Source organism: Condylura cristata, unplaced genomic scaffold (assembly GCF_000260355.1).
Source record: "Condylura cristata isolate star-nosed mole 26May11 unplaced genomic scaffold, ConCri1.0 scaffold00007, whole genome shotgun sequence".
In the NCBI taxonomy this organism is placed as follows: domain Eukaryota; kingdom Metazoa; phylum Chordata; class Mammalia; order Eulipotyphla; family Talpidae; genus Condylura; species Condylura cristata.
In genome coordinates, this window is record NW_004567108.1 from 46,193,438 (window position 1) to 46,220,195 (window position 26,758).

At 36.5% G+C, this 26,758-nt stretch overlaps 1 protein-coding gene across 2 annotated transcripts in view; it reads left to right on the plus strand.

The window, feature by feature from the left end:
- Positions 1-26,758, plus strand: part of PDE4D (phosphodiesterase 4D, cAMP-specific) — a 650,481-nt gene that overhangs the window by 152,896 nt on the left and 470,827 nt on the right. Inside the window, exon 1 of one of the 2 annotated variants that reach the window (XM_004678293.2) lies at positions 1,089-1,232. The exons of the other annotated variant lie outside the window; for it this stretch is intronic. Coding sequence (XP_004678350.1) covers positions 1,186-1,232 — 47 coding nt within the window. The 5' untranslated portion in view covers positions 1,089-1,185. Of the gene's footprint in view, positions 1-1,088; positions 1,233-26,758 lie in introns of those variants that run through there. 2 annotated transcript variants of the gene reach the window in all.

Consider the following 26,758-nt stretch of genomic DNA (forward strand, 5'->3'; position numbering starts at 1 on the left):
GCAAGTGTCCTGAGCTGCTCAGAGCCGGGCGGCACAGCCCAGGGCAGACAAGGCGGCTGCGGCGATTACAAAGGTTCTTCTGGAAATTCAGCGCTGGGAGACCCCAGCAGGAGCCTGTTGCCATTGTGTTTAAAAGCATGCAAGGTCTGTATAGCTTGGGCATGAGAATCTTTCCGAAGATGTCAGAGCATCAGAGTAAATGACACCTATTGGGGACCTGAATTTGGGGTGAGAGAAAAAGAGAGAGAGGAGAGAGAGAGAGAGAAGAGAAGAGAAAGACAGCGGGGGAAGAAATTCTTAGACAACGTCTGACCTGCAGCTGTGAAATTCATTTTCTTTCCAAGGCAAAATATGAAAAGCCCACACATGGTTTTGATAACAACAAATTAAAGGGATTTCTGCAGTGAAAGGATCAATAGCTTAGTCATTTTACTTAAAGAGAGCAGACAGCCTTATTATGGGGTTAGGCAGCAGAAATGAATTTCCTCATGACAGCACCCTCTGAAGTCGTGATGCTAATCCTCTCCTGCAAGGCAGAAATCGCTCATTGCCTTCTGACTTTTGCAGTTGAAAATCAGCAAATCTGAGATTTTGGGAAGAAGTTGCCTTGAGCTTTACATGGTTTCTAGCCCCTGTGCCCTGGTCTTTGACACGTCTCAGAAGGCAGCACTGCGTTAAAGTGACCACATATGAATATGTGCCTAAGAAAGAAGAAAAAGCAATATTCATTTCTAAAAGACAGCATGGCAAAGCGACCTGAAGTTTTCTATTTCCCTTCTAACACTTCTTTAACGAGGATAACAAGAAACTGTCTTTTGACTCCTCTTTTTCCACATTCCAGAGTCCTTCCCGCAAGGATGCATTAATTTATACTCTAGGCAGTTGGATTTTACCAGGACAATATTTGCCACCATTGAGGATTAGTGATTGAACTGGCGATTTTAGTGTGTTGACTAACTGGTGGCACCTAAATGGATGGACCCTGTGATGTTTCTTTCTTCAAATCCTGGAAGGCTTTTGTTGTTGCTGTTTGTTTTTGGGGAGGGATTTTTTTTGGAATTCAGTACTTGTTGCAATAATTGCCCATGAGAGCTGCTCAAAGAGGAGAGTTGGAATTCATCTATGAAAATCACTACATGTAACATATGAGACAAGAAAAATATTAATGAGAGAAGACCTGCAAATATGATGCACGTGAATAATTTCCCTTTTAGAAGGCATTCCTGGATATGGTGAGTAATCAATGCCCCCTTCAGTTTGTAAAACTCAGAATTATAAAATCCTATGACAGGTACCAGAGGCAAAAATGATCTTGAACAAGAATATTGGTATCTCGTGAGGATGAAAGTAAAACATGTTTAAAACCAAATGTTGTCTGAGAAAGTAAGGGTTATGCAATAACAAATTACTTGTTCATTTAAAAGCATCCCCAAATAAGAAGTCAAGTATGAGGGCATTTATAATAGCTGACATTTCGTAGAGAAAAAAAAAAAAACAAAAAAAACAGACCCAACAACTTTGAGAATGGCAACTATTTATCTAATAAATAAAATAAAATAAAAAAGGTTTGGGATTTATTTTCTGCTGTTTTGTTTTCTTTTATTTGAAGAGTCCCTGGGGAAGGACACACATGTATTTCTGACATCCAGTATCAATTTGCCTGGCCTTAGGTCTTTTTTAGTTTCCAAAAGAAGATTAGGGGAGAACTTAGAATGTTGACTCAATTTGAAAATACTACTAAGATGTGTCGCTGACTCACAGTTAAGGATTATTTTAGCTATTCAAAAGATATTTCTACCAAAATGAAACAATTTAATAAAATTCTAATGCATGGACCATGAAGTGCCCAGCCTCTCCCAAAACTTGCTTAATGTGTTGATATTTGGTCATATATTAAGGTTCGATGCAATGTATCTAGGTCCCAGAACATGTGACATCACCTACCGCTTCTTGTTAGAGTGTATGACTAAATGTGTGTAAGAATTAATTGCTGAGGGTTTTATAAGGGCAAAGCTCATTGTTTTAAAATTACTTGTATTTACCTCACCTTTAGGGCTGTCTAGATACAAACTTTGTGAATGTATAATTTAGGCACATTGAAGGTTTTGTGTCTAACATGGCTTGCTTTGAGGACTTTAATGTGTCTGATTTGAAAGTGTACTTCTCAGGTGAATTTTTTGAGTTTCAGGATAAGTAGCAGATATCAAATGTAGATTTCTGAGAGTTTTCTCGCTGCCATTATGACAGTCTCAAGTAAAAGCTCCCCAATAACTTAAGACTCCACTAATATCACCTGCTGGTTTGATACAGAGGTTTCAGGTTTCAGCTTCTTAGCTGAAAATCAGTTGCAAGGAAGGTGGGTGACATTCCCCTGTCATCTGGTCAGGTACCCATTTTCTATCAATGCTAGCTACATCCAGAATTGATGCTGTGGCGTATTTTCCTTTACTGCTGCTGCCGAGAGCCACAATCCCCAGTCTCCAGTGTGCTTGGGAGGGAGTTGGGGTGACATGTCTGCAAACCTCAGTGGCCCACTTCCAAGTACATCACCAGAGTTTCTGCCTCAGTGGGAGCTTTGGTACCTTTACTTTGCAGACCCTGATGGTGAGGGTCAGACAGCAGCAATAAAGCTCGTCCTTCTCACAGACTCACTCACAGTCTATCCCTGAGATTAAAATGTCCTGGGTACAGTTTCTGGCACGTAGTAGGCATTTGTCAAGTATGTTTTTCTTCTATTCCTTATGCAATTCTTAAAGGTTTAATTTTGTGCCCCAAGGAGGAAAATGACCACTCTCATTTCTACTAAACGTATCTGGCTTTAAAGCAATAATGTTTCTTCTACCTAAGTCCTGTTGTTTGTATCCATTTGTTTATGTTGCAGTAGGTAGAATGCATATATTCTTTGAATGCCTGACATTATCATCACCTTTTTCTGTTGTTGCGTTTACCTCACCTCTACTTTTGACTGGAATAAAATTAGCTCACCTCTACTTTTGACTGGAATAAAATGTGCTTATTCATGCTTCTGTAGATCTGTAATGCATATATGTGTGTGCTTGTTGTTTGAAAGCTTTATAGAGAAGTTGGGAGTGCTGGTGGTTTTCTTTTGTGCCTGAAGCTAGGTAACCTTCCATTCTCTTTACTACGTGACGTGCCAGTTTGTTATGGTGGTGGTCAGCCGATGTGAGCGTGAGTGTTCTGGATACATGTTCTTGCCTGTCTCCTTTAGAAGGATTCATTAGTAAGAGATGAGCTCAAAAGGAAGAAAGAGGTGTTTTTTTCCATGTGACCCAATTAGTGTTGTGTTTGGTTCTCAACTTCCCCAATTGTTGTTGTTTTTTTCTTATTTATAACCTCACCTTTCAGCACTGCAGTGAGATTCTAGGTGTTTGCTGACAGAAACCCTTGTTTCCCTTTGTCTTACTGTAAGAGTCCTATTGGGTTAGAGTCCATGCTCATGAATTATCATGCTCCACAAGAAAAGATTTGTCAAGTTGCTCCCATTTTAATTTGCAAAGACTTCCTTTTCTCATTCTCTCATGCACATCTTTTTCTTCCAGAAAGGGCTGGTCAGAGGTTGGCACCAGTCCAGTGCCAGGGAAAATAGACATTGTAAAGGGATGTGTGCTTTGATTTCATGAGTCCTAGCTCATCTCTATGAAGGCTCTATGTGGCTAGGCCGGTCATAGAGTCTTTTTGTTTTTTGTTTCTCTTTTGCTTTTTGAGGAGCAAGAAGGAGCAACACTGAGATAAAGGAGAGCTAGGGTGGTCTTCAGAGGTAACAGTTCAAATAGGGCATGTGCACAGTGCCCCCTGTGGACTCTCAGCCTCCTGCCCTGGAACTGGTGTCTTGGTAGTTGAGTATGGTGTGACAAATTCAGTGTTTATTGGTAACAAGTTAAAGTTAATAAGTGGTCCTATTACGTGTCTTAATAGAACACTACTCCTTGAGTGCCGAAAGAGTGGTATGAAGAATGTGCTTTTCTTGTTTAAAGCTACATTAGAAATATTTGCTAGAGGATTTTTATTGCCAAGACTTTTTCCATTGCACTTTTTGATCTTTTGATTGCCACGTCAAACAAAGATAAGGGTTTGCCTCAGTTGGTATTTTACCTAGGTACCATAGAGCTCTTCTTATTTATTCTGGCTAATTCTGAGAATATACTGTTAGCCTGGCAATTTAAGAACAGTTTTCTTGCCTAGTTGGGAAAGGGGAAATGCAAGCCAGCTTTCTAGGAACTAAAATTTCATCTAGTAGCTCATAATTATAGAAACCCATCCTGTTTATAAATCTCTGGTGCTCAATAGTAAAGACATCCATTGTTTAAGACTGAAGTTCAGGTTTAGATGTAATGCTGTAAAGACTTTCCTTTAGATGAAATGCTGATCATATTCAGCTTATGATTTTCTCTTGTATTTCTATTTCAGTATTTTTTATTGCCTCTAGCTGTATTCTTCTTCAATTTTTCTAGCAATACCTTGTAATTTAAAAATGAAAATAAAAACTCATGTTCTTGTCTCAATTTTTTAGAATTTTTGATTAACATATGAAATTACAGAGGAGGAAAGTTGCCATTGGTGATATCTTATGCCCACAACTTATGGAAGTTAAATATAATTTTTAGTCTCAGCAACTTTTCACTGTAGTAAAATAGTTTGTGTACTTTAAACTGCTGACATGTTACATCCTCAGTGGGCTAAGTGGGTGGCCCAAGACAGCAAGGATTTAGACAATTTCCAGAAAAGGGAGAAAGGAAGAAATAACTTTATCAGATAAAAATGATTTTGGATCATTTTTATGAATCTGGGATTTTTTTTTTTAATTAAGCTCACCACTTTTCATTTCCTTTCTGCATGCCTTTTGGCTATTGCTGACATGCTTCCCCAGTGCCTAATGGTTAAGAAATAAACAGGCAAGAAAAGAATAAAGGAAGAGTTCAGAATCCTGACAGGAAGAAGAATCCAAAGAGGAAGGAATTGTCAGTTCCCCACTTGCCTCAGGCTGAAGACTTCTTCCCTCCCTCTCTGCTCTCCCTTCCACTCTACTTCCTTCTTTTTTTCTCTCTTCATTTCCTTTTCTATAACCACATTTCACCTTTTCCACCACACCCATACATTGATGCTTATTGGTACCCTGTCCAATTGTTACAGCTTTTATCCCATCTTTGTGAAAACAGCTCCAAAATATATATCTAAGCATAATGCTTACTACTTGATGGGCTCTTGGGTAGAATTTTTAGTTGTTAGAGGGATGCCAGCCATACTCATTCTGGTGTCACTGCTTTACATTACCTTGAGAAAGTTCTGTGAGTACATCCTCACTTTTGAAAATGACTGCTACATACAGATGGTTAACCACTTCATGTTAAGTAGTAGTCTATTGAAGAAAACCTCATAGCGCATTGGTAATAATAATTTATTGGGACTGTTAAACAAGATCATACTAACATCTCTTGAATGAATTTCTTAAAACATAGGTACTAAAGGTAATTACTGTGCACTTCATAGAAGAGGTCAGCTCTCTGTCTATGCTACATGTTTTCATATGTACAATATCATTTAATGAAGCAGGTGGGAATTACCTGAACCTTTTCCCAGTTATGGAAAGTAACGTCCACAGACACTGAATACATTTCTCAAGGTCACACATCTATTATTTAGGGAAAGGAACCTACTCCAAACAAAGGCTGGCTGATTTAAAATCTTAAATGTCTTATAAATTCACTATTGTTTTGTGACACAGGCCTGAGCACTTCAGCTATGGACCTTCTGGGTAATAGGTCAGTCAGACAAGAGAAAAGAAGTAGATTCATCCTGTTATTTAGCAAGTTGGCTATATGCATGTCATGTCCAATGGATGTCAATGGTCTTTTCCTGAGAAACTCTCATTGTTAGTGGTAGGACTATGTCCTATACTTCAACCACCTAAGCTGCTCTGTTAGTGTTTCTCAGATAGAGGAAGTTTATAAGGAATTTGAGATGAGCTCTGTTCATTGGGCCAGTCTGGCCTCTGGAATCTTTTTTTTTTTTTTTTTTTAATCCTCTCTGTGAATTAAGAGAAGGTATTTCTCTGGGTAGAAGGAGGATTGCCCTACTTCATAAGGGTGAATTAGAAATGTAGACTGAAATGCTTGGTGAATAGAGAGCTTCTGTGCAAAGCAAATGTCTTCCCTGAGCACTCAGCTAGGTGAACACAGTTGAGTTCTGCTTTCCTCACCCTTTCAGTATTGGGTCATAAGCTAACTGCATGGCCCTAGCCCTACCTCAATCAGGGTTCTCCCACCACCTCGGAGGGTAGGAATGACAGTCAGATAAAATGTTTTGAGAGTACATGCCAATATTACATACAAGTTTGGGATTTTGCTGCCATCTTCATTCTTTCTGCAAAACATCCTAATTACAGGTCTTTCAAATTTATGTTTTGTGTAGGTAAAAAGTAGAAATCAAGGCTAACATCAAATGGCCAAAGAAACATTTTAAGCGGTATATAGTCCAATATATTTGATATCAGAACAGCTGAAAGATATAATTTGTTGTAAATTGGATTGCAACTGAGTTACTGACATAAATGTGATAATAGTACTATCTTGATATATTCATAGACCAGTGGGGAAAATTGCCATGGAAACCAATAATTAACATATAGAAGGGGGGCATATTGGTATATATAAAATAGTGTGGGAGTCTAAATGAAGTAACAATTTTTTTTGAAGTAATAATTTTAACTAGTTAGTGCAAATCCCTTAAAGAGACAAGATATGAGGGGCCGATAGTATATCTGATGGACTTGAGAATTGGGAGTTATTAGCAACACTTTGGATAATAGTTTTTAGGGAGTTAATCTGTTAATGGAGCTGTCTTTGGAGTAAGTTTTATTTCTGGGTTTACATAAAAGCAGAGAAAAATAGTGCATGCTACTCTCATAATGTTGGACAAGAAGGGAGCCTGGAGTGAGATATGAGGAAAGAAGAGAAGGGAGAAGGGAAGAGAGGCCAGTAGTTAGGAAGGAACACTTAGTGTTTGTAAGAGTCAGGGAGGGCATCCCAATAGATGTATCCAGATACAGGATCTGGACAAGTAGTGTAGAGCATGGCTTCCTCTAAAGACAAGAGGAAGCAAGGGAAGGAGTGACACAGAGAACATAGAGCTTAGATGGGTGGTAGGAGAACCCAAGGAAAGTTTGGTCTCATGGTTTCTGTTTTCTTTGAGACATAGAATTCAAGATCACATCTCAGAAACAGGTTCAAAGGGGGACAAGTGGAAAAGTTTAGTAATGTTATGGAACAGTCTTTGTGGGGAATTGGAAAGGTTACCAAAGAAGGAAGTATGGAACATCAGACATGTGGAAAAGTGGTGATATGAATGAATATATAAAGTCAATATGTTAGGGTCCGCGAACTTTACTTCCTCCATTCCTTCAAATAAAGGATGTTTTCCTTGTCTTTTAACATTACACAAAGTATCTTGTCAAGGAAGGGGACAAAGGTGTGATAAAGATGCTAGAATTCTTAATTACTAAATTGGGAATTACTGTGTAATTAGAATTTCTCCTACTGATTGTATTTTGGGGGGACTACAAAGAATACAATTGATTTTATTGTTGTTTTCTATTTTGTAGTGGTGGAAGCTGTTTTATGAACATATTAATTAAATTGCAGCTCCAATTTCATGACCTGATTTTGGAAATGTGAGATTTCCTAAGCTGCCTGGAAATAGCTCTTGGGTGAAAAACAGAAGCTCTAAGATTCTAAGATGTTTGCTTTGAACTTTATCTTCAAGTGAATAAAAATCACAGTGGGAAGAAAAAGCAAAATGATTCAGCTTTGCTCACTTTTTAATAGGAACCTTTTTCTGGTTTGTGTTAGAATGTCACAAATCCATATATATGTAACCTGCTTTCACAAAGATTTCTTCAAAACCTTTTGAAGTTTGTTTGAAAGTGTCACCAGTCTCTGGGAAACTTACTAAAAATAACTAAACATAATATGCTTTTAACCAGGACTAGTGTAACCTATTTTAAATATTTATAAATTTAAATTCTCTTCTATGTTTCTGTGATAACTCAGGGGAATAAAGGATAAATATAAAATGTAAATTAGGGAAATTTTTAAATAGAGTTATAATTTTTAGGCCAATTATAAGCTCTACAGTGTGCCATGAGTTTAGGAAATGTTATAAGTCCCTTTCATCTCTTCTAATCATCAGCACTTTCTTTGAGTTTGGCAGTTGTCTCATTATTCAGGGGGTTCAATTTTCTTGATTACTTTATATTGGACTTTTGGGATTTCTGCTTCAACTTCAAACCTCTACATTGAACTCACTAGTCCTATCATTTATCAGGAAGTTTCATTCTTCCCTGTCTTTGAGTTCTCTTGTGTGTATGTGTTCATCACAGTCTGATGAAGATGTTGAACAAAAAAATGATTGGCATGGTTATAAAACTAATATTTCATAGCTTATCATATTGATTTACTCATTTCTGTCTTGTTTGGGTGTAGCTATCCTTCAATTAAGGAGAATATTTATAAATAGTATGTTGATCAACAATATATCGAAACGATGCTTTGCTGAAATACTTGTCTCTTCCTGTAAAATCAAAACAAAAATCCCTTAGTATCTCAGACTTAGATGTTTCAATTAATTCCTTTTCTCTAAGCCTTCATGTTAATGGTCAGACTATTAAAATGGTAAGATGGTAACTTAGGACTTACTAGTGCCGAAACAGCCAGAGTAATTGAGAAAATATAATTCACGTACCCGTGTATGTGGCCCTTATGTCTTCCTGCTCTTGTCTTGTTCAGAGTTCTCAAGCCCTTCCTGTTTATCCAGTCTCCACCCAGTATCAACAATAGTTTGGTGTGAAGTTCTCAATATACAAATTAGAAGATAAGCATGTGAATGGTTATCCAGGCTGCCGAGGAGGATGAAGTAGCCCTGCAGTGGCAGTGGTAGACCTATGCTCTCCCAGGTCTTTCCATTAGCTGTAGATTTCTGGGAAAACTAAACTTCTTCTGTATCACATTCTTGGTACCCTCTGACATATACCAGACAACAACTTGGGTTGAATTTGAACTGTGGGCACTAAGTCATTCCTCTTCATCCCTTAGAATCACCTACCCTTGAAAACTGCTTTGTTCTCCCATTTTGAATCAGCATTTAATTCATTGAGGACAGTGTTCTTTTTATAGATTGTCTTACACATGTCCTTCATCATTATATTTTCATTCCTGGCAAATACCTTGCAAGTAGTCTGAGGCATAGTAAGTGCTCAATAAATGCTTTAGGGTGAAAATTACCTTTCCAGTATTGTGTAACTAGACATTAGGGTTTTCAAAATATAATTTCTATTTCAAAGAAAATAGTCTAAGTGTTTTGATACATAAAATTTCTATAAAAACGATAATTTTGAACATAAATAATCCCACCTTGATCTTTGATATTCTGGAACATTTAAGTTCATTTGCGAAGGTAACTATCTTGTTTATCGGAAAAATTCAGATGTTATTGCTCCAAATAGCCTTACCTAAGTCACTGTTTCTTTAAAAATACTTGCAAGTATTAGACTGAATATTGCTGTTGCCAGAACTAGAATTTTATTGACATGTTATTGGCATGGATACATTCCTCATAGTGATGGGTACAGGACTGAACAGAACCCTTCAGGCCTACTATTCTGTCTTCTTCATTTTTCCTCACTTATATACTAGACATCCTTAGATATTTATGGAATGAATAAATAATTAATGATTTTTTTTTCTTTTTGGGATCAAAACTCTGTAATTGTGTCTCACCCTAAATATCTTCAATTCCTGTGATTTAATACTCATGATTCCTGAACCAGATTTCACTCCTATGATTTTGTCATTTATCTTTCTGTTCTTAAATATATGCATCTAATCTCTCTACATGGGATGTTCCACTCTCTTCTCTCTCCCTCCAAACCCAACCTATCCTTCAAATTTCCCCCTTCTCTAGTATGTCATCTCTTCATGAAACATTCTTTGATTTCAGTTAGCTAAGTTTTCTGAAATCCCTTTAACACCAATGAAATCCTGTAACTGATCCATGTGTCAAGGCAAAACAAAAACATCTTTTCTCATCTTTTTTACAAACTTAGCCACATCATAAATATTAAGAGGCAGTGATGCATGGGCTTTGGAGTTAAACAACTCTGTGTCCTGTCCTTCCACTTATGAGTTATCTGATCTTGGGCAACTATATTACTTTCAGTCTTTTCATTTCCTCATCTAGAAAATATGGCCAATAATTACACCTCATTTTAGTGGTGTAAAATAAGATGCTTATATACAATGCTTAATACAATTCTCCTCAAGAAGTAGGGATAAGCCTTTCTGGTGGCCTAGGGATTAAGTGTCAGCACTATCACTACTAAGGCCTGAGTTCAATTTCTGGCCAGGTTGCTGATTCACATATGGTGAAACAGACCTCTCCTGTCTTGTCCGGTGTTCCCCTTACTAATGTGTTTCAGTAAATCTGTCTGCTCTGCTCTTCACTCTTTGTGTGGTGAATTCTTTTACATCCCTGTGCTCTGGCCTATACCCCAGTTCTTTTATATATATATATACACACACACACACACACACACAGCTAGGATCTACCAAGATAACTTTCATTCAAGGTAATAATTACCTTTTAATACTTTTCTTTAGTTTCCCATTTACTATTGCTTTGATTTTAGTTATTTTCAAAAGACTTTCCACAACACTTTAAGACATTGATATTTGAAATATTGAAATGTATTTTCAATGTTAAACCATAAGTATTGAAAATATTAAACTTACATAAAAATAATTTCTCTGTTGAGTGTTTAAGAGGGATAGATTATGCCATATTATCATATTCAATTTTCGATATCAGCTACTTATATTGGCTAAGGTGGTAATTGAATGCCTCAAATTTCTTCACATTTGCATTTTTGTGAAAGAACATCAAGGACTATTTTATATATTCATAATTTTTTGATCAGAGCACACCCCAGAGAGTCCTTCAAAATTTAAGGACCTAGAGCTGTGATTCTTTTTTTTCTTTTCTTTTTTTTAATTAAATACACACTCATAGCCAAAGCAGCAGTAATCCTCTACGATAACATATTGGAACCCCTCTCTTGTTCCCTACTTGTAGTCTCAGTTTTGCTGGGCTTCTAGGTTTGTTTTGGTTTAATTTTGTCTGTTGTTTTGTGTTGTTTCTTTGTATTCCATGAGTAAGATCATCTTAGCATTTATCTTTCTCCTTTTAACTTATTTCAGCTAGCATAATCCCCTAATGTTACTAATGACAGCATTTCAATTTCTTTTCTTCTTCTTCTTCTTCTTTTTTTTTTTCCAACGGGGAGAGAGTGGAGTAGTATTCTGAGGGAGGAGGAAGGAGGAAGCAGGAAGCTAAGCAGCGTTCTAGTATACTGCATCTTCTTCATCCACTCATCTATCTTTATACACTTAAGTTGTTTCCATAACTTGATTATTGTAAAGAGTGCTGCAATGAACTTAGGAGTGCATATAGCCCTTCAAATGAATGTTTTTATATTCTTTTTTTGGTCTTCTAGGTATACACCTAGGAGTAGAATTGCTGGATCATATAGTAGGTCCATTGCTAATATTTTGAAAGACCTTCATACTATTTTCCATAGAGGTGGGATTATCTTAATTCCCACCAACAGTGTACCAGTAAGTATACAACTTGTATAGTATGCAATCCTTTTTCTCATATTCTTGCCAACATTTCTTGTTTCTTGTCTTTCTGATACAGGTAGCTCTCACAGGTGTGTAGTGGTGTCTGACTAAGGCTTTGATTTACACTTCCCTGACAGTAAGTGTGATGAATATTTCTACATGTACCTGTTGGCCATCTGTATCTCACTATAGTAAAGATAGGGTTGAAGAAGGTATCAAAAGGGGAGATAGTTGTAGCATATCAAAAGTCCTGTCCATTTTTGTGCAAAAATCATTTCACCCCTCAACTTCCCATTTAAATCTGGAAATAGCAAAACTGGGATTGCAGAGATGGGTAGGAGAGGGAGATGGCATATATATTTTGCAAAGCATTTTAGAGGTCTCATACCCATATCTCTTAGTAGTTTAATGCAAAGGAAGAACTCTTTAGAACCTTACTAAACTGATTCAGATTCAACTGTGATGTTTACTACCTGATTTTGAGCAAATTACCTAACTTTTAGGAGCATAATTTTTCTCTTTCATAAAAGAAAAATACAGTAATACCCATCACTGTATTTGTTTTTTTTATACCTTACCCCCTACTTTAAGTTTATTGAAAGCAATCAACAAAGATATATAGCTATAACTAATAGGGGAAAAGTAGAAATGAGGTATGATGTTAATATACACTTTCAAAAATAATGAGATGAAGAAAATTAGACTACCTTAATAAATAGTGCCAGCATCTTCTTGGGGAAGGGAAATGCCTTAGCCAAAAGAAATACTTTGGAGTTGTCCTTGGAGTAAGAAATAGTTTCCTTTGAGGATTACTCTACAAGTAGGTGCTCACATCATCTAAGGGTAAAAGTCACTCTGTATTCAGGTGGGAGAACTACAAGTCAACTAAAATGGTGAACATGAGCTCAGCTTCATGTGTTGGAATGCAAAGACCCATGGGTACTCAGCCACAATGTATCTCCACTCCCCCAGAAATGAGAGTTATAAAAGAATACCCAATGTATATATGTTTTACTTCAGATCTCAGGAGGACAGGAAGTAGGTCATATGGCTACATTGATTCTATGCAAATTAAAAAGGACTAAATAGCCTGTGTTGGCAAAAGAGGTCAGTTGAACCCGACTGCCACTGAATTAATACATATCAAGATGTGAATTTTGGAACTTTTACTGTTCATGAAATTAGGAAGTTCAAACCAATTTTATCTAAATCTCAAGGGAGGCAGAGAAATATCCAGCATTTAAGAGCTTAAAAGACCATGGAGAAAGGTATACCAGTTGGCATATAAAGTGATCACTCTGCTTCCTAGGAGCCAGTGGAAATCAGCAAGCTTACACACAAATCCTAGTGTCCATTAGACATAAACAACTCCATTACTAGGGGACGCTCATCTACTTCTGATGCTAGATCAGAAAGATTTATCCTAAAGAGGAATATAATGCATATAAGAGGAATGACATTAAATAAAAAACATAGCAACTAATAAACTTAAGATATGTAAAGCATTTTAGACCTCCTCCTGTCCTTTTCCTTCTCTATAATTTCTGTGAAGATTGTAATGTATTTGAAAGAACTTTGAAAATTATAAATGCTATTTCCAGTTGGATTAGGAAGACTGTATACCAGATTTTATCAACATCTCATTAAATACTGTTAAAAATGTTAGTGTTCATATGTAGACAATCTGGACTAAAGAAAAAAAAAAGTTGCTCATGGGAAAAAATGCTGTCTTTCCATGTAACTATCTTGATGTGACAGTCACATGAACATTCTCACATACTTTGTGTTTTCTCCAAGCCCCTCCTGAGTGCTACTCCATTCATTTGCAATGGAACAGTGGTGTAGGGTGATGCAGTCTGTGTCACTCTTACAGAGATTTGCATGTAGGACGCTAGTGTTCTTGAGTCTCTTGTCAAACATCTGAGTGAAGCTCCACCCAATGGGATATTGGTCAGTCCATGTCCATTTACAATTCCCTGTGTTTGAACTGTTTCATGCACACTTTCACAGGTAGAAAAAAATGGAAGCATGAAAATGATTGTGAAATGACAAACAGGCAGGCAAGAGAACACGGACAAATGCCAATGCCTTGGAAGTTGAGAAGTCCTTTACTTAAGAGGCCAGGTCAAAAAAATTTGTTTCAGTAATGTATCACATGGTTATTGTCTATTTCCCCTACCCAAAACAATCCCTGTGATAGTTAAGAAAATACTACATAACATACACACATACACACAGAGATGTATATAATTCAAGAATATAGGTTATAAGGGTCCCATGTATATTTTTTCCTATTTTTCTATCATTTTCTTCTTGTATTTTTCCCTGCTAGGTGAATTGGCTTTTATGTATATATTAGTGCAAATATTTCATTATAATATTAAATAGTCAAGTGTTTTACTTGGCTATGAGTAAAAGATCTTTGAGAGACAGATGAGCCCATTTATAGAAAATAGCATTACCATGAAAAAAATCTACTTCTTTGAAAGCAGTAACACCTCAAAAGAATTTTGAAGATTATGACCATTGTCCCAGGCCTCTCCCCAGAATCTGTTTTCATTCAGCCCCATCATGAGTGTCTCCCTTGGGTAATCCGAGTGGCATGCTTTCCCTACTGCTTCTGTATCCTTGCTTTCTTCAGAGATTCAATCAAGTCAGGCAAAAGATTAAAGAAAAAACAAAAGAGGCCTCATTTCCTAGGCAATGGTTTTTCAGTACCTGATTCTTCACACCTATTCATCTCCGCTAAGTGCTTGAAAACTGCTGAGTATAGTGTTAAGGGAGAAACTAGCACATCAGTCTTAGTTCTATTGTTCTTAAACTGAGCTCTCTAGTGCCTTTTGCCATGTGCTTTGCATGAGTAAAAGGATGCAGTTAGGAACCTTTATGTCTAGCATGAAAAAGTATCTTTTTTAGTCCCGTGTTACCTTAAAAATAATCTCAAATCTAAATCCTTGGGGGAGAAGCAAATAGTTTTACATATATTCTACAGCATATGTAATGAGTAGAAATGAATACTTAATTCATGACATTTGTATGAGTTATTCTGTGAAACAAACAACACTGTTGCTCTTGTAATGAACAATTAGGTATTTTAATAGATACCTTTTTTCCTTTGCTAATATATTCAAGTGTAATCTTGATCATCTTTCATGTTACTAACCTACTTGATTAGTGTTTTTCCTCTCTTCTGATTATTATCTATAAATTTTATAACTGTTAATATTTTAATTTAAATCTACTCTATATAAACTTCCTATGATTAAAATTATTCATCTTCCTGGTTTAAAGCTAACCATAATATCAGTGAGTAACTTATTTTGTTAGGAATTTGGCTGGCATTTATCATATTTTTTTCTTGGAGATTTGTCTTCTTGAGGCATGGTTATGAGTTGTGTATTTCTGAAAGCATTCGTCATTAAAATATTTGTGTCTTGGTCAGTGGAATTGAGATAGCTGAATCAGATAGATCAATATAGGACCACAAGTGCATTTTAAGGAAATCCATCATCTGTATTAAGTCACTTTGTTCTAACACAGCTTTTAAAATTTACAAATGAAATCTGATATGATTTTACTGATTTTCTATAGAGACTAAAACAAATATGCTTTGGCACCTGACTTTCAAAGTGTTCTTGAATTATTAATGGGTTAATTTTCTATGACCTTATTATTTGTTTGATAGGCAGTTATACTTCTCAAGGGAACACATGTGCTATAAAATGTCCAGAAAATACCAAGAGATTAAATGCTGAGATTAAAGCATTTTCTCTCCCCACTATTATGTCCAGTTCTGATTTTATATCTTTGTAGCTAGAACAAAGAAAAAAAGTGGTTGCAATTTATTTTTAGAGTAAAGGAGAGAGGGAGCAATGTGTTATCGGAGGGTCCCTCTGACTGTGCAGTCTGTCCCTGGAGGGCTGTATTACATGGAAGCTTGACTCCTCCTGGAAACCAAATATGGTAGCCACAACCAAGTCATAATGTGCCAGCCTCATTCACAGTAATTATGGGTAATAATTATGGGTAATGTAGTAATTGTGTCTTTCACAGAAAGTAAAACACGGAACCTATTTTGGAGATTTCATGTAACAACCTGCTTTACATTAATAGAACTAGAATAACTCAAAATAAAGAGGTAATGAGTACACTTGACCCTGCTTTGTACCTCCTCCCCTGGGATACTACGCTTGCTCCCAGGCCTCATGCAGTTGGAGAGGACTGCATGCAGAAGAGAGTGACCACAAGGGAAGCAAACTCACCTCTTGTCAATTGAAAGTCATTGAAGGGCTGTGATTGGTAAAGAAAATGATGCAATAATTGAAGATGGATGATTGGATGAGCCTATTTCTTTGTACTGCAAATCTGCATACTAGTGGGTGCACCTCAGTAACAGAGATCTACCCCCCAAGTAGGTCTGAATGTTCTAATATTGAAAAGCAGCATTTCAATCACCTGGCCTCCAGGGGTCCAGGTGGGGAAATAGGGATGTGCACGTGTTAGTTGTTTGCTAAGATCAAAAATAATAAATTACAACAAATCATTTGTTAAGTTAGAGCTGTTTTCTGGAGGTTTTAAAGCTTCATGTTTCTTTCTTAGTTTGCCTTACAGTTTTTTGTTTCATAACACAAAGCCATTCTTGGTGCTTTGTCTTTTTCAAAGCTATATCTGCATAGGTAATGCATGTCTGTTTTACCTTTATTAAATTTTTCTTTTTCTGAGTCATATGTTTACTGATTCGCAGCATTCTAAATTGACTGATGATGTGTAACATGGTCAGTATTTTGTAAAGAAATGTAGAGAAAACAAATGATGGAGGTTAATAAATGAAGATTATTAGGTCTTTTAAAGGTAATTATATGTTGATTTATGTGACTAGAATTAGATCTTATTTAACTGTACCAGTTATTTAAATGTATATAATTATAAAATAACAGTAAAGTTTCTAAATAAACTTTTTTTTAAGATTTATTTATTCATACAGAACTGGGGTACAGGCCAGAGATGCAGAGGGTGAGAGGATTCACCAGGGACAGAGTGGGGAGCAGAACACTGCTGAGGGGAGCAGCGGGCGGGCCAGGAGAGGTCTTCCACGTCATGTGGACCTCCTCCGGGGCAGGTGGGGATTGAACTCATGCGGAAGTGGCTTAAGCTTCTCAGTGCAGTGCTCCAAACCCGCTGTGCCAGCAGGGTGGGCCCTAAATTAACTTTGTTTTATAAATCTTAGATCATAGAAAAATTACAAAGATAATACATCTCTCCTATACCCACTTTCCTCTATTATTTTTATTGCCGCATAGGAGTATGATACGTTTGTTATAATTCATGAGCAATAGTACAATTTTCCAAGAGGTCCCTACTTGATTCATATTCCCTGAGCTTTACCTATTGTCTTTTTTCTAGGAGAACATTTTACAATTAGTGGTGAAGTTCCCTAGATCTTCTTGGCTGTGACTGTTTGTGAGATTTCATTCCTTTTTGATATCCTTGACAGTTTTGAGTAATAATGATCAAGTATATTGTAGAATTTCCCACATTTTAGATTTTCAGACATTTTCCTTAAATGTTTGGAGAAGACCATAGAGAGTCAAGTGCCATCAAGATAACTTATCACTCTTTACGTTAACCTTGAGCATCCAGATGAAGTGTTTTTTTTAATGTGTTTCCATTGGAAACATTATTTTTAATCTTCAAATTATACCCTATAAAAGAAAATGACTATGAGTAGCCAAGTTTTAAGAAGGCAGAGTTATGTCCAGCTTCCTTGGAGGCAGACTCCCTCATAAAATCATTTGGAATTCTTCTCTATAGAAGAGTTGCCTATTTTCCACTTATTTATTTATCCAATCATTTGTGTGAACTCAAGTATATCTATTTTATACTTTAGCTTAAATTCAATACATTGTTGTTCATATTGTTCCAGCTTTGACCACTACGAGTTCTTTCCATTGGCTCTTGTGTCCCTGTAGGATTTTATTTTTCAACAGTTTCTTAATTTCTGGTTAAAGGAAGATATAAGTATCAAGGTCATCTTATACATTTCCTTTTCTAGTCCTAGACTCAGCCATCTTCCTAAGGTTCCTTAATGTCTTCCCTAGAAGAAGAATATTAAAAACAAAAAATTGGGTACTAGTTATACTCATTGCTATGAGGTGTCACTACTGTGAGCACCCTTGGCTGATAGACCAAAGAAATATTTGTGTATATATTACCCTGTGTACATACAAAAGTTACAAGTATGTCTGTATGTAGTTACATGTATATGTGGTTACATAAATTAAAAGATGACTACTAGATTTTTAAAGTGTGAGTTCATACTGATTCTTCCAATTCAAATTCATTACCAGTGGTATCATTCTTCCTTTTGTTATTTGTGATCTCCCACTTTACCAATCTGAACTTGCTACCACCATCTGCCATTGCCCAGGTTCAGTGGAGTTGTGATATTTATCCTGACTGAAGTCAATTTTTACATAAGTAAAAATTGGATTTTTCTTTAAGTTTTAGAAAAAGCTGACGTTATTTTTTTTTTAAAAAATATGTATTTACCTTGTAAAAACTCTTGACTATAATAGGTATTTGAACCCCAGATACACTGCTTTTCTGTATGTAAAGATTGATATAATCAACTTTATATTGTTCACAGTAATTTGGATTATGTGTACAATCTCAGGTAATTTTCACAATTTCAGTTTATATTTCAATTTAACCTTCTTTTCTAATAAGCATATACCCTGCTTGATAACGATATCTGTAATAAGAGATTACTAATTTGAATTTCACCCTCTTTACCCATTACTCTCTGTGCTTCCTGGATAAACACCAAAGAACTGCATGTTGACCATCTCCTGCAGGTAACTTAAGAAGAAGAGTAATTTGGAGCAGTTGCTTTTAACTATTGAATACTGGCCATGCTCTAATTTACTAAGTGCTTATAATCACAAGAGAAAAACAAGGATTTGACTTCAGACATGAAATCAAGTCTTTTTGAGATGACTAAATAGTTATAAACACAGAAGAATGAAGTTTCCAAATAACCATATTTCCAGTGAACGTTTTAAGGAAAATAATGTTAACATCTCAAATAAAATAGTTACTAAACAACAAATCTACATTGGATTTTATGTTAGGCTGAAAGCTAATACAGAATACCTGTAATATAAAAATTGCAGGACCAAGAACAATCAACCTTGGATTTTAACAAAAGTATTTTAAACAGCAGTACCTCTGGTATAGTCTACAATTTTAGGAAACTAAAATAAAATAAATATATTACTCAGAGCTATATTTTTCCCACTCAGTCCAGAAAGAAAAAAAATACATAGTGCATAGCTAATACTTAGGGCAGGCAAATGTTCAGTGAATTAATATGATCTTGACACCTCTTTTCAATGTAGTCCTCTCAACCTCTTACCATTGCCTGAATTCCTCCCCCTATGTCTGTGTGCCCTCTTTTCCAGTCACCGTTAATTTAAGGACATTGAAGGCAAAATTCTGTGTAAATTTCTGTCACAATTCCCATCCATTTGGAATTTACCATAAAGTGGGAGAGAGAAACATTAATGAAATTATGTCACACACATGGGCATGTACTGGACTGTAACCAGCACCATGGTTAAGGCTATGAAAGAGAAGAGACAATGTGAAAAAGTCTCTGAGATGGTTTTTGACCCAAACCAATAGATCAGGAGTGACTTTCCTGAGGAAGGGGTACTTACTCTGTGATTGGAAGTTTACACTAAGAATTAGTCAAGGAAAGAAATACAAGAGAAAGAATCTTACGTGGTAAATGTTAGGTGGTAATTGGGGAATGTGAAGAAAGAAAGCCGCAGATCCAGGATGGAGGAAGGCACAGAGCTGGGAGATAAAGCTAAGCAATGGGCAAAGGCCAGTCCATCAGATCTTTATATTATCCTGCTATCTCTGCATCTCTGCGATTGAGAATGCTCTTCTCTCCTATGTTACTATAAAAATCAAGTTATGACCCACTTTTCAAGAGTAAAAGCCAAGTGCTTCCCATCCAAACTTCTAATATTTCCATTTCTCCATGTGTTAGAGAAGATCCTTCTGCTGGTGAACACTACCATTTTTTAATCTACACACACACATATGTTTCTATATAAAATCTTATTTTCACATTTAACTTTCCCAGTAATATTACTACCTTCCTAAGTCTGTTCTTATTTTGTTTTTACCTCCTTCTCTGTCTTCAGCTCCTTCTGTTTTCTTGATGGTCTCCCCAGTTGTCCTGTACTGCATCTCTGTCTTCTAGTTATGAGACCAGGTGGGGATACCCGAGGGCAGCAAGGACAGATAACAGAGGCTAGCAGAAAGGACCACTACCCTTAGTCATCTGAAGTTGTGCATCTATCTCACGCCTTCTCCTTCCTAGTCACTCTGCCACCTTTATGTGGCAGAGTCAAGTCATTTAACTTCCTTTATTTGACTTACTCTATTATCTATTAATTCACATCCCTCTTACCATCATCCAATGACATGAAATTGCATCTGGTCTGAGCTCCATGAAATAATTTTCTAAATAGTGCACAGGTTTCCAATCTCATCATCCACCCATTCTTTTCCCCACTCCTTCCACAGATACTTCTATAAAGGGAAAAACCAAGCCTCTTCCAACCCTACACTTTCTTCCCTGGGTCTCCAGCATATTTAGTACATGTGTTTTCAAACTTGCATGTCTCCTAACTACACTCTGTTCATGGGAAGTGTTTAGCATCTCCCTAAATATGTTACCTTATTTAATTTGTCAGCCAATGTCTATGCTGTTCCTTATGATCAGAATACCTCCCCTCATAAGCCCCCTCAATCTGAGACAATCTTGAGATATGCCTCTTTTTTGAGATTTATTGGAAGGTTTATCTCTTAGAAATTGTTTTCACATCCCTTCACCTGTCACCCCATGATACCTTGTACCCTCGGATCTCTATTTTTCCTCTCCAGTCTGTGCACTATATTGAGCTGGGTCCTTAAGGTTATTTCTCAAGTGGTATCATACATGTTGTTTTCCTGTCAATTTTTCTCCCAGAAATAAGTTACTGGAGAGTTCCTTATCATCTCTACTTTATCCATTGTGTACCCTAATAAATGTTCCTTTGATTAATAATGAACCCTTACTTTCTGTTCTTCTGGTCTGTCATACTTAGTTCTCTATACACATTTGAACAAACATAGCTCTTACTAATGAATGACCTTCAGATCAGGCTGTTTTACCAAAAAATATGTGAATGTTCCTTTCACCAAAAATATGTGAATGTTCCTCTCACTGTCTGGTTCTACTCAGTGATTTGCACAAAGTGTATCATTAACCCTTATTGGTCAAAAGTCACATGCAACTTTTCTTGGCTTTAAGGCCCCCCTCGTCTAAGGGATGTTCTCTCTCAAGACCAAGTATTACTCAGACTCTTCACCCATCTAATCACCTGGATCTGAGCTGATAGCTGATGTCTTTCTGACTTTCACAGATTCATTTAACGTGCTTTCCCTTTACTCTGAAATTATTCTCCTACACATCTGGAAAATAAGCCCATTAAGTGTTTACTTTCTATGAATACTACACTAAGACATACTCGTAACAATTTGTGCTTAATGTTCTCGAACATGCTTTGAAATAGGTTTCACTGGCCTCATGAATAGGAAAACTAAAGCACCAAGTAACTTTCATTTACAACTTAGAATGACAGAGCTAAAATTTGAATCCTATAAGCTTACCCTATGCATTCTTTCTATTTCTGCACTCCACTGTCCCTTCTTGTTCACATCCAATTCAAGGAACATCATCAATTTTTTTTTCTGCATCTTCTAAGCTCTTTTTTTTTTTTTAAATGGGCCCATTTGAACAACTATGCATTTCTTGTTATTTATTTGGCATCTGTCATCTGTCATTTTATACATTATCTTGGTCATTATCTTTTCATGTGCATATGTATAGTGTGGAAGCAGAGACTGGGGATTTCGTGTTTTGTAATTTCCTCTAAGGGCTGGTAAAGCTTGGTGGTTAAAAGCATGGGCTCTGGAGGTAGGCTTTTTTTTTTTTTTTTAAGAGATTGACTTATTTATGCATATAAAAAGTGGAGTATAGACCAGAGGCATGTGTTGGGGAGGGAGGTGAGAGGATTCACCAGAGACAGAGTGGGGAGCAGATTAGGGCTACATCATGGATCTTCTCTGTACTAGCTATATAACCTTGGTCAAGGTTTCCATTTTCTGTGACTCCATTTCTTCATCTTAACAATGGGGCAAGTTACAATACTTAACTCAGCAGAGGCTGTGAAAATTAAAGGAGCTATTGTCCCCAAATCACATATAACCATGTCTAGCACAAAATGACTACTCACTAATGTCACTTACCATAATTCCCTCACAGCCTGCAGGGATGCTTTGCCCTTAGATCATGTCCCTAAATTGCAGTCCAGTGACTACTGTGGAGCATCTTTCTATTGGCTGCTATGTCTGCGGGAATTGCATCCTTTTCAGAGAGTTACGTTAATGAAACCTGAGCTTTTATTTGCTTCTCTTTATCAATGAATTGATAATTCAATTCTCTGGAATTTGAAATTCCAGAGAACTGAAATGTTGTGAAACCTTTTTCTGTTAAACTTCTTTGCCTCTGAGATTCCTCTGGGGTCATCTCTAACTTCACGTGTGAATCTTTCCCTTCTGTTCTCTGGCCTCCTGAGAGCATTTGTTCAGCATTGTGTCAGATACCTGCTGCCACCCCACCCAGTCACTTCACAGAGACCTGGCAGCACTCAGAGAGGTTGTGCCAGCTTAGAGCCCATCGACAACAGTTTGGAATCAGCAAATTGGCAACTTCTTTCTCTGAATTAGGTAACTGAATCATGGCCACTTTAATACTTAACAGTAGGTAAACGTCACTGAAAAAGAAATGAGAACAAAATCTCCAGGTTAATCACTGTCTGTGATTTTATAAACTGATGAAATCATGTGAAACATTTCACAGTAACATGTCCTATTACCCAGAGAATTTAATATAACTGAGAGAGAGTCTCTTATTTCACAGAAAATGTGAGATGAAATGTTTTTCTTGGCCACCAACCTCATTTTCATGGAAAGGTTCTGCTTTGTTTAAAGTGGTATAATTTTCATTCAAAAAGTAAAAAGGCTGTAAGTGATTTTTCTAAAAGAGGATTCAAACCTAACTAGACAAATATGCATTATTTCAAAGTGCACACATTTGAAGTAATTTGACAGAGCAAAATATTTTTAATAAATAACTCCTGTACTAATGATTTCCATACCAGTGGTTAACTTGAAAATGAATTTCCATCTGTAACATCTTCATTTGTCTTTAATTTTCATGCAATTTGAAAGGGTTAGTTCTATACCCAAGGGATGGTCTTGACCAAATCTCAAAGGCTTGGCTAAGGCATTCTGATTTTACAGGCAAAGTTGTATCTCGTCTTCTCCAGAAGTTGTTTCCTTCACTACTATCTTTTAAAAATTATCTTGGTTATAGTATATTCCTCTTCTGAGACTGAAACCATATAACCTTAGGTGACATAAATTTTCTGATTTTATAAGCTTAGAATAAGCAATTTTCTTTGTGTGATGCTCATATTAAATTCCAGCTGGTACAGAAGGCTTAGAAGCATGTTCAAAGAATATCATATTGGTGAATTTTAAAAGATATTTAGCTGCATCTTTGAAAGAAGATTCTGGCTTCAGCTGCATTCTCCAACATTCTAAATATTTGTGGACACACTGGTGCTGGGAATCATGCAGTCAGCAGATAGTCAGCAAGTACAAAGAATAGAATGCATACAAACATGTACAATTGTTGCTTTTTGGAGTTTACCAGTTCTTTTAAAAATTGTAATAGTGATGATATCATATACTAAATTACTATTTTTAGCAGTTATTCTACTAAATACACACGTTTATCTTGGATTGCATTTTTCAAAGTTTCAAAAACAAAAACTACAAGTACATGTATTAGCTAAAGTTCTTAGAAATTACAACTCTAATCTGGAAGGAGTGATTTGATTTACCAGTATAAGAAACTTAGTTTCAACAGCTGAAACACTTCTAGGAGGCATATAGCTTGCTTTCACTGACAAATTACAATTCAGAGGCAAGAGCTTGTTAATGAGGAGAATATTCCCATACCTTGGGTAGATACCTGGGAAGGTCAAATCATGCTGCAGTAACAGATACATCCCTGTGGGTTCAGAGACCCTGCAGGCCAGCAGTCTCCCCGTGATTCCACAGAGCGACATCTCCAGCCACAGGCCACTAAGCACTTTCAGACAGGAGATAGACAAGAGATCGAAGCAGTGTAGTTATGAAGGCCTCCATCCAGAAATGTGAATCCTATTTCATTTTTCAAAGCAATACAACTTTGTTGCTTTAAGGAAACAGTCACAATTCTATGCAGTCAAAGAGAGACAACACTGAAAATTGGTGAACAGTTGAAATATTTGTCTTAGTTTATAAGTCTTGCATCATTTATACTGTCAGGTTTTATTATCTGACACTGTCTTTTTTTTTTTTTCTTCTTCAGATTGTTGAATAAAATCTTTTAACATCTTCTAGGTTCCTAGAGATAAAACACAAAACCATTACTGGGTCTTTGTCATCACCCAGAGCCCGCCTCCCACCTGGTATTTTCTTGGTGCTTGTCCTCATCCTAACTAGCTTCTAACACCCATGTCTCTTTCGATAATTCCATCACCACCCACTTCCAGGCCCCAGACCTGAGGTTTATACTATTGCTGTGACCTCTGCTCTGATCTTCATGAATATCCTGTGAAAAATTTAACAGAATTCTCATTACTTTCTAATCAGTTGTTTATCCCTCTCTCCTCCCTTCTCAGAAACACAAGTATTAGAGAGCAAGAGCCAGCTCTCACTTACCATGTTATCACCAACCAGGCATTTAACCTAGTACCAACACGTACTTATTGAATTGAATGAATGAGCACAAATGAATGAATTAATAGGTTTTACCTGCCTTTCTCTACCTAGTTGTGTATATTCTTCAGGGAGGAATATTTTTCTTACATTATATTTCCTATAGGAACTAAAATGGGCATTAATTCATAGAGTAGTAAACAAAAAGCTTTAAAATTAATTGTACTTATCTAAAATTATATCACTAGCAATAGAGTTATGATCTCTATTATATTTGGACTTGACACATTTGATTATGGGCATCACCCATCATATCCCACATCTGGGACTCATTTTCATGGATTTATTAAACTTTACATTTCTTTAGAGTATCCACTGCCAAGGCCTCTGGTGTCACATCCTAACCCAAATATTTAAGAAATATTGTCTGCAAAACAAGACTTTCCTTGTGTCTTGGAAACCCTTTCAAATAACATACCATTCCTTTAAACTTGAATCTATTAAAGACTTGGCATTACCACAGTTCATTGGACTATATGTCATGAAATTTGTATTTGTAAAGGGTGGCATTTCCTTATTCATATGTAAATGATTCCCATGTGCTTTGGATAGAAAAATGGAAATTTTGTAAATATACTTAGCCATTAAAGAATATGAGTGATTTATGATGACATCATTCCAGAAAATGGGTACAAACAAATCAAAATTCTTGAGCACTATATGTAACTTTTCAAAATTTCAAATATAATCCTAGGAAAATGGTTTATATTTTTAGCCTTCCTAGTGAGAAAACTGTGAAAGCATATTTTAGCGGGCCCTCCCTGGTGGCACAACAGGTTAAAATGTAGCACTATGAAGCTATCCACAGCCACTGCAGCATAAATCAATCCCCAGCCAGGGAGGTGACCCACATGGTACAACAGACCTCTCCTGTCTTGTCTGCACTCTCCTCAGCAGTGCATTGCTGTCAGTCTGACTTTTGTTTCCTGCTTTGTCTCTGGTGAATCCTCTCACTGCTCTCAGTCCCAACACCTCTTTCCTGTACCCTAGTTATTTAATTATTAAAATAATTAAATCTTTAAAATAATATTTTAGCAATATATTCAATACTGTGAAAACACATTCATAAACAATTAGCTATAGTTGATTTTTGACATTATAGGTGAACTCTGAGAATGAATTTGTGAAACATTGTCACACAAAGAAGTTTCATATAGAAAAATCAGCCTCATCCACACTCTTAATTATAGCTCATGTCCAGCTTATAGAGGCATAGGTAACTTGAAATTTGTAACATGAGCCTTCTCAGAAATACAGATTTAATTTTCCTATTAATTTTCTTAAAGCACATTTATGTTCAAATAAGTCGTTTGTTTTGATAGACATTGCAAGGATCCACATTTACTAATAGGTCCATAATTACTAGAACTCATAAGGTGTCTTAAATGAAGTGAGAATTGTATTACTTGAAGTTTTCTTTTATATTTTAACTATAGTAATAAATAGCAAAATGGACACATATATTCAGCTTCTTTACAATTTCATATAAGGGTCAAGAGGTACCAAGTTAGGAATTTTAAATACATTCATGTTACTCATTTAGTGAATGAAATAGTGGAAGTGAGACAATTTCCTCATTCCCAAGGAGGACAGATCCAAGATTTCCCTTGAATATGGGTATTTTGGAGGTCCATGCTCTTTCTCTTTCCCAGTGTTTCATCATTCAAGGCTCAAGTTAGGTTTTTTTTTTGTTTTTTTTTTTGTTTTGTTTTTTTAGATTTATTTATTTATACATACAGAACTGGGGTATAGGCCAGAGGTACAGGGTGGTGAGAGGATTCACCAGAGACAGAGTGGGGAGCAGAACAGGCAGATCCCCACTGCTGAGGGGAGCAGCTGGCGGGTCAGGAGGTCTGCTGCGCCATATGGATCACCTCTGGGACAGGCAGGAATTGAACTCGTGCTGCAGTGGCTTTAGCTTCTTAGTGCTGTGCTTTAACCCATTGTACCACCAAAAAATCAAAGCTTGCTGCACTGAAGTTCATGACCCTTCAACACCACTCATAACTCTATGATATGATAAGTCCATTTGTGAGACTAGGAGTAACACACACATTGTGTCCATGGTATATTGCATGTGGTATGAACACAGGAACATTACTGTCCTTTCATTCCTCTGA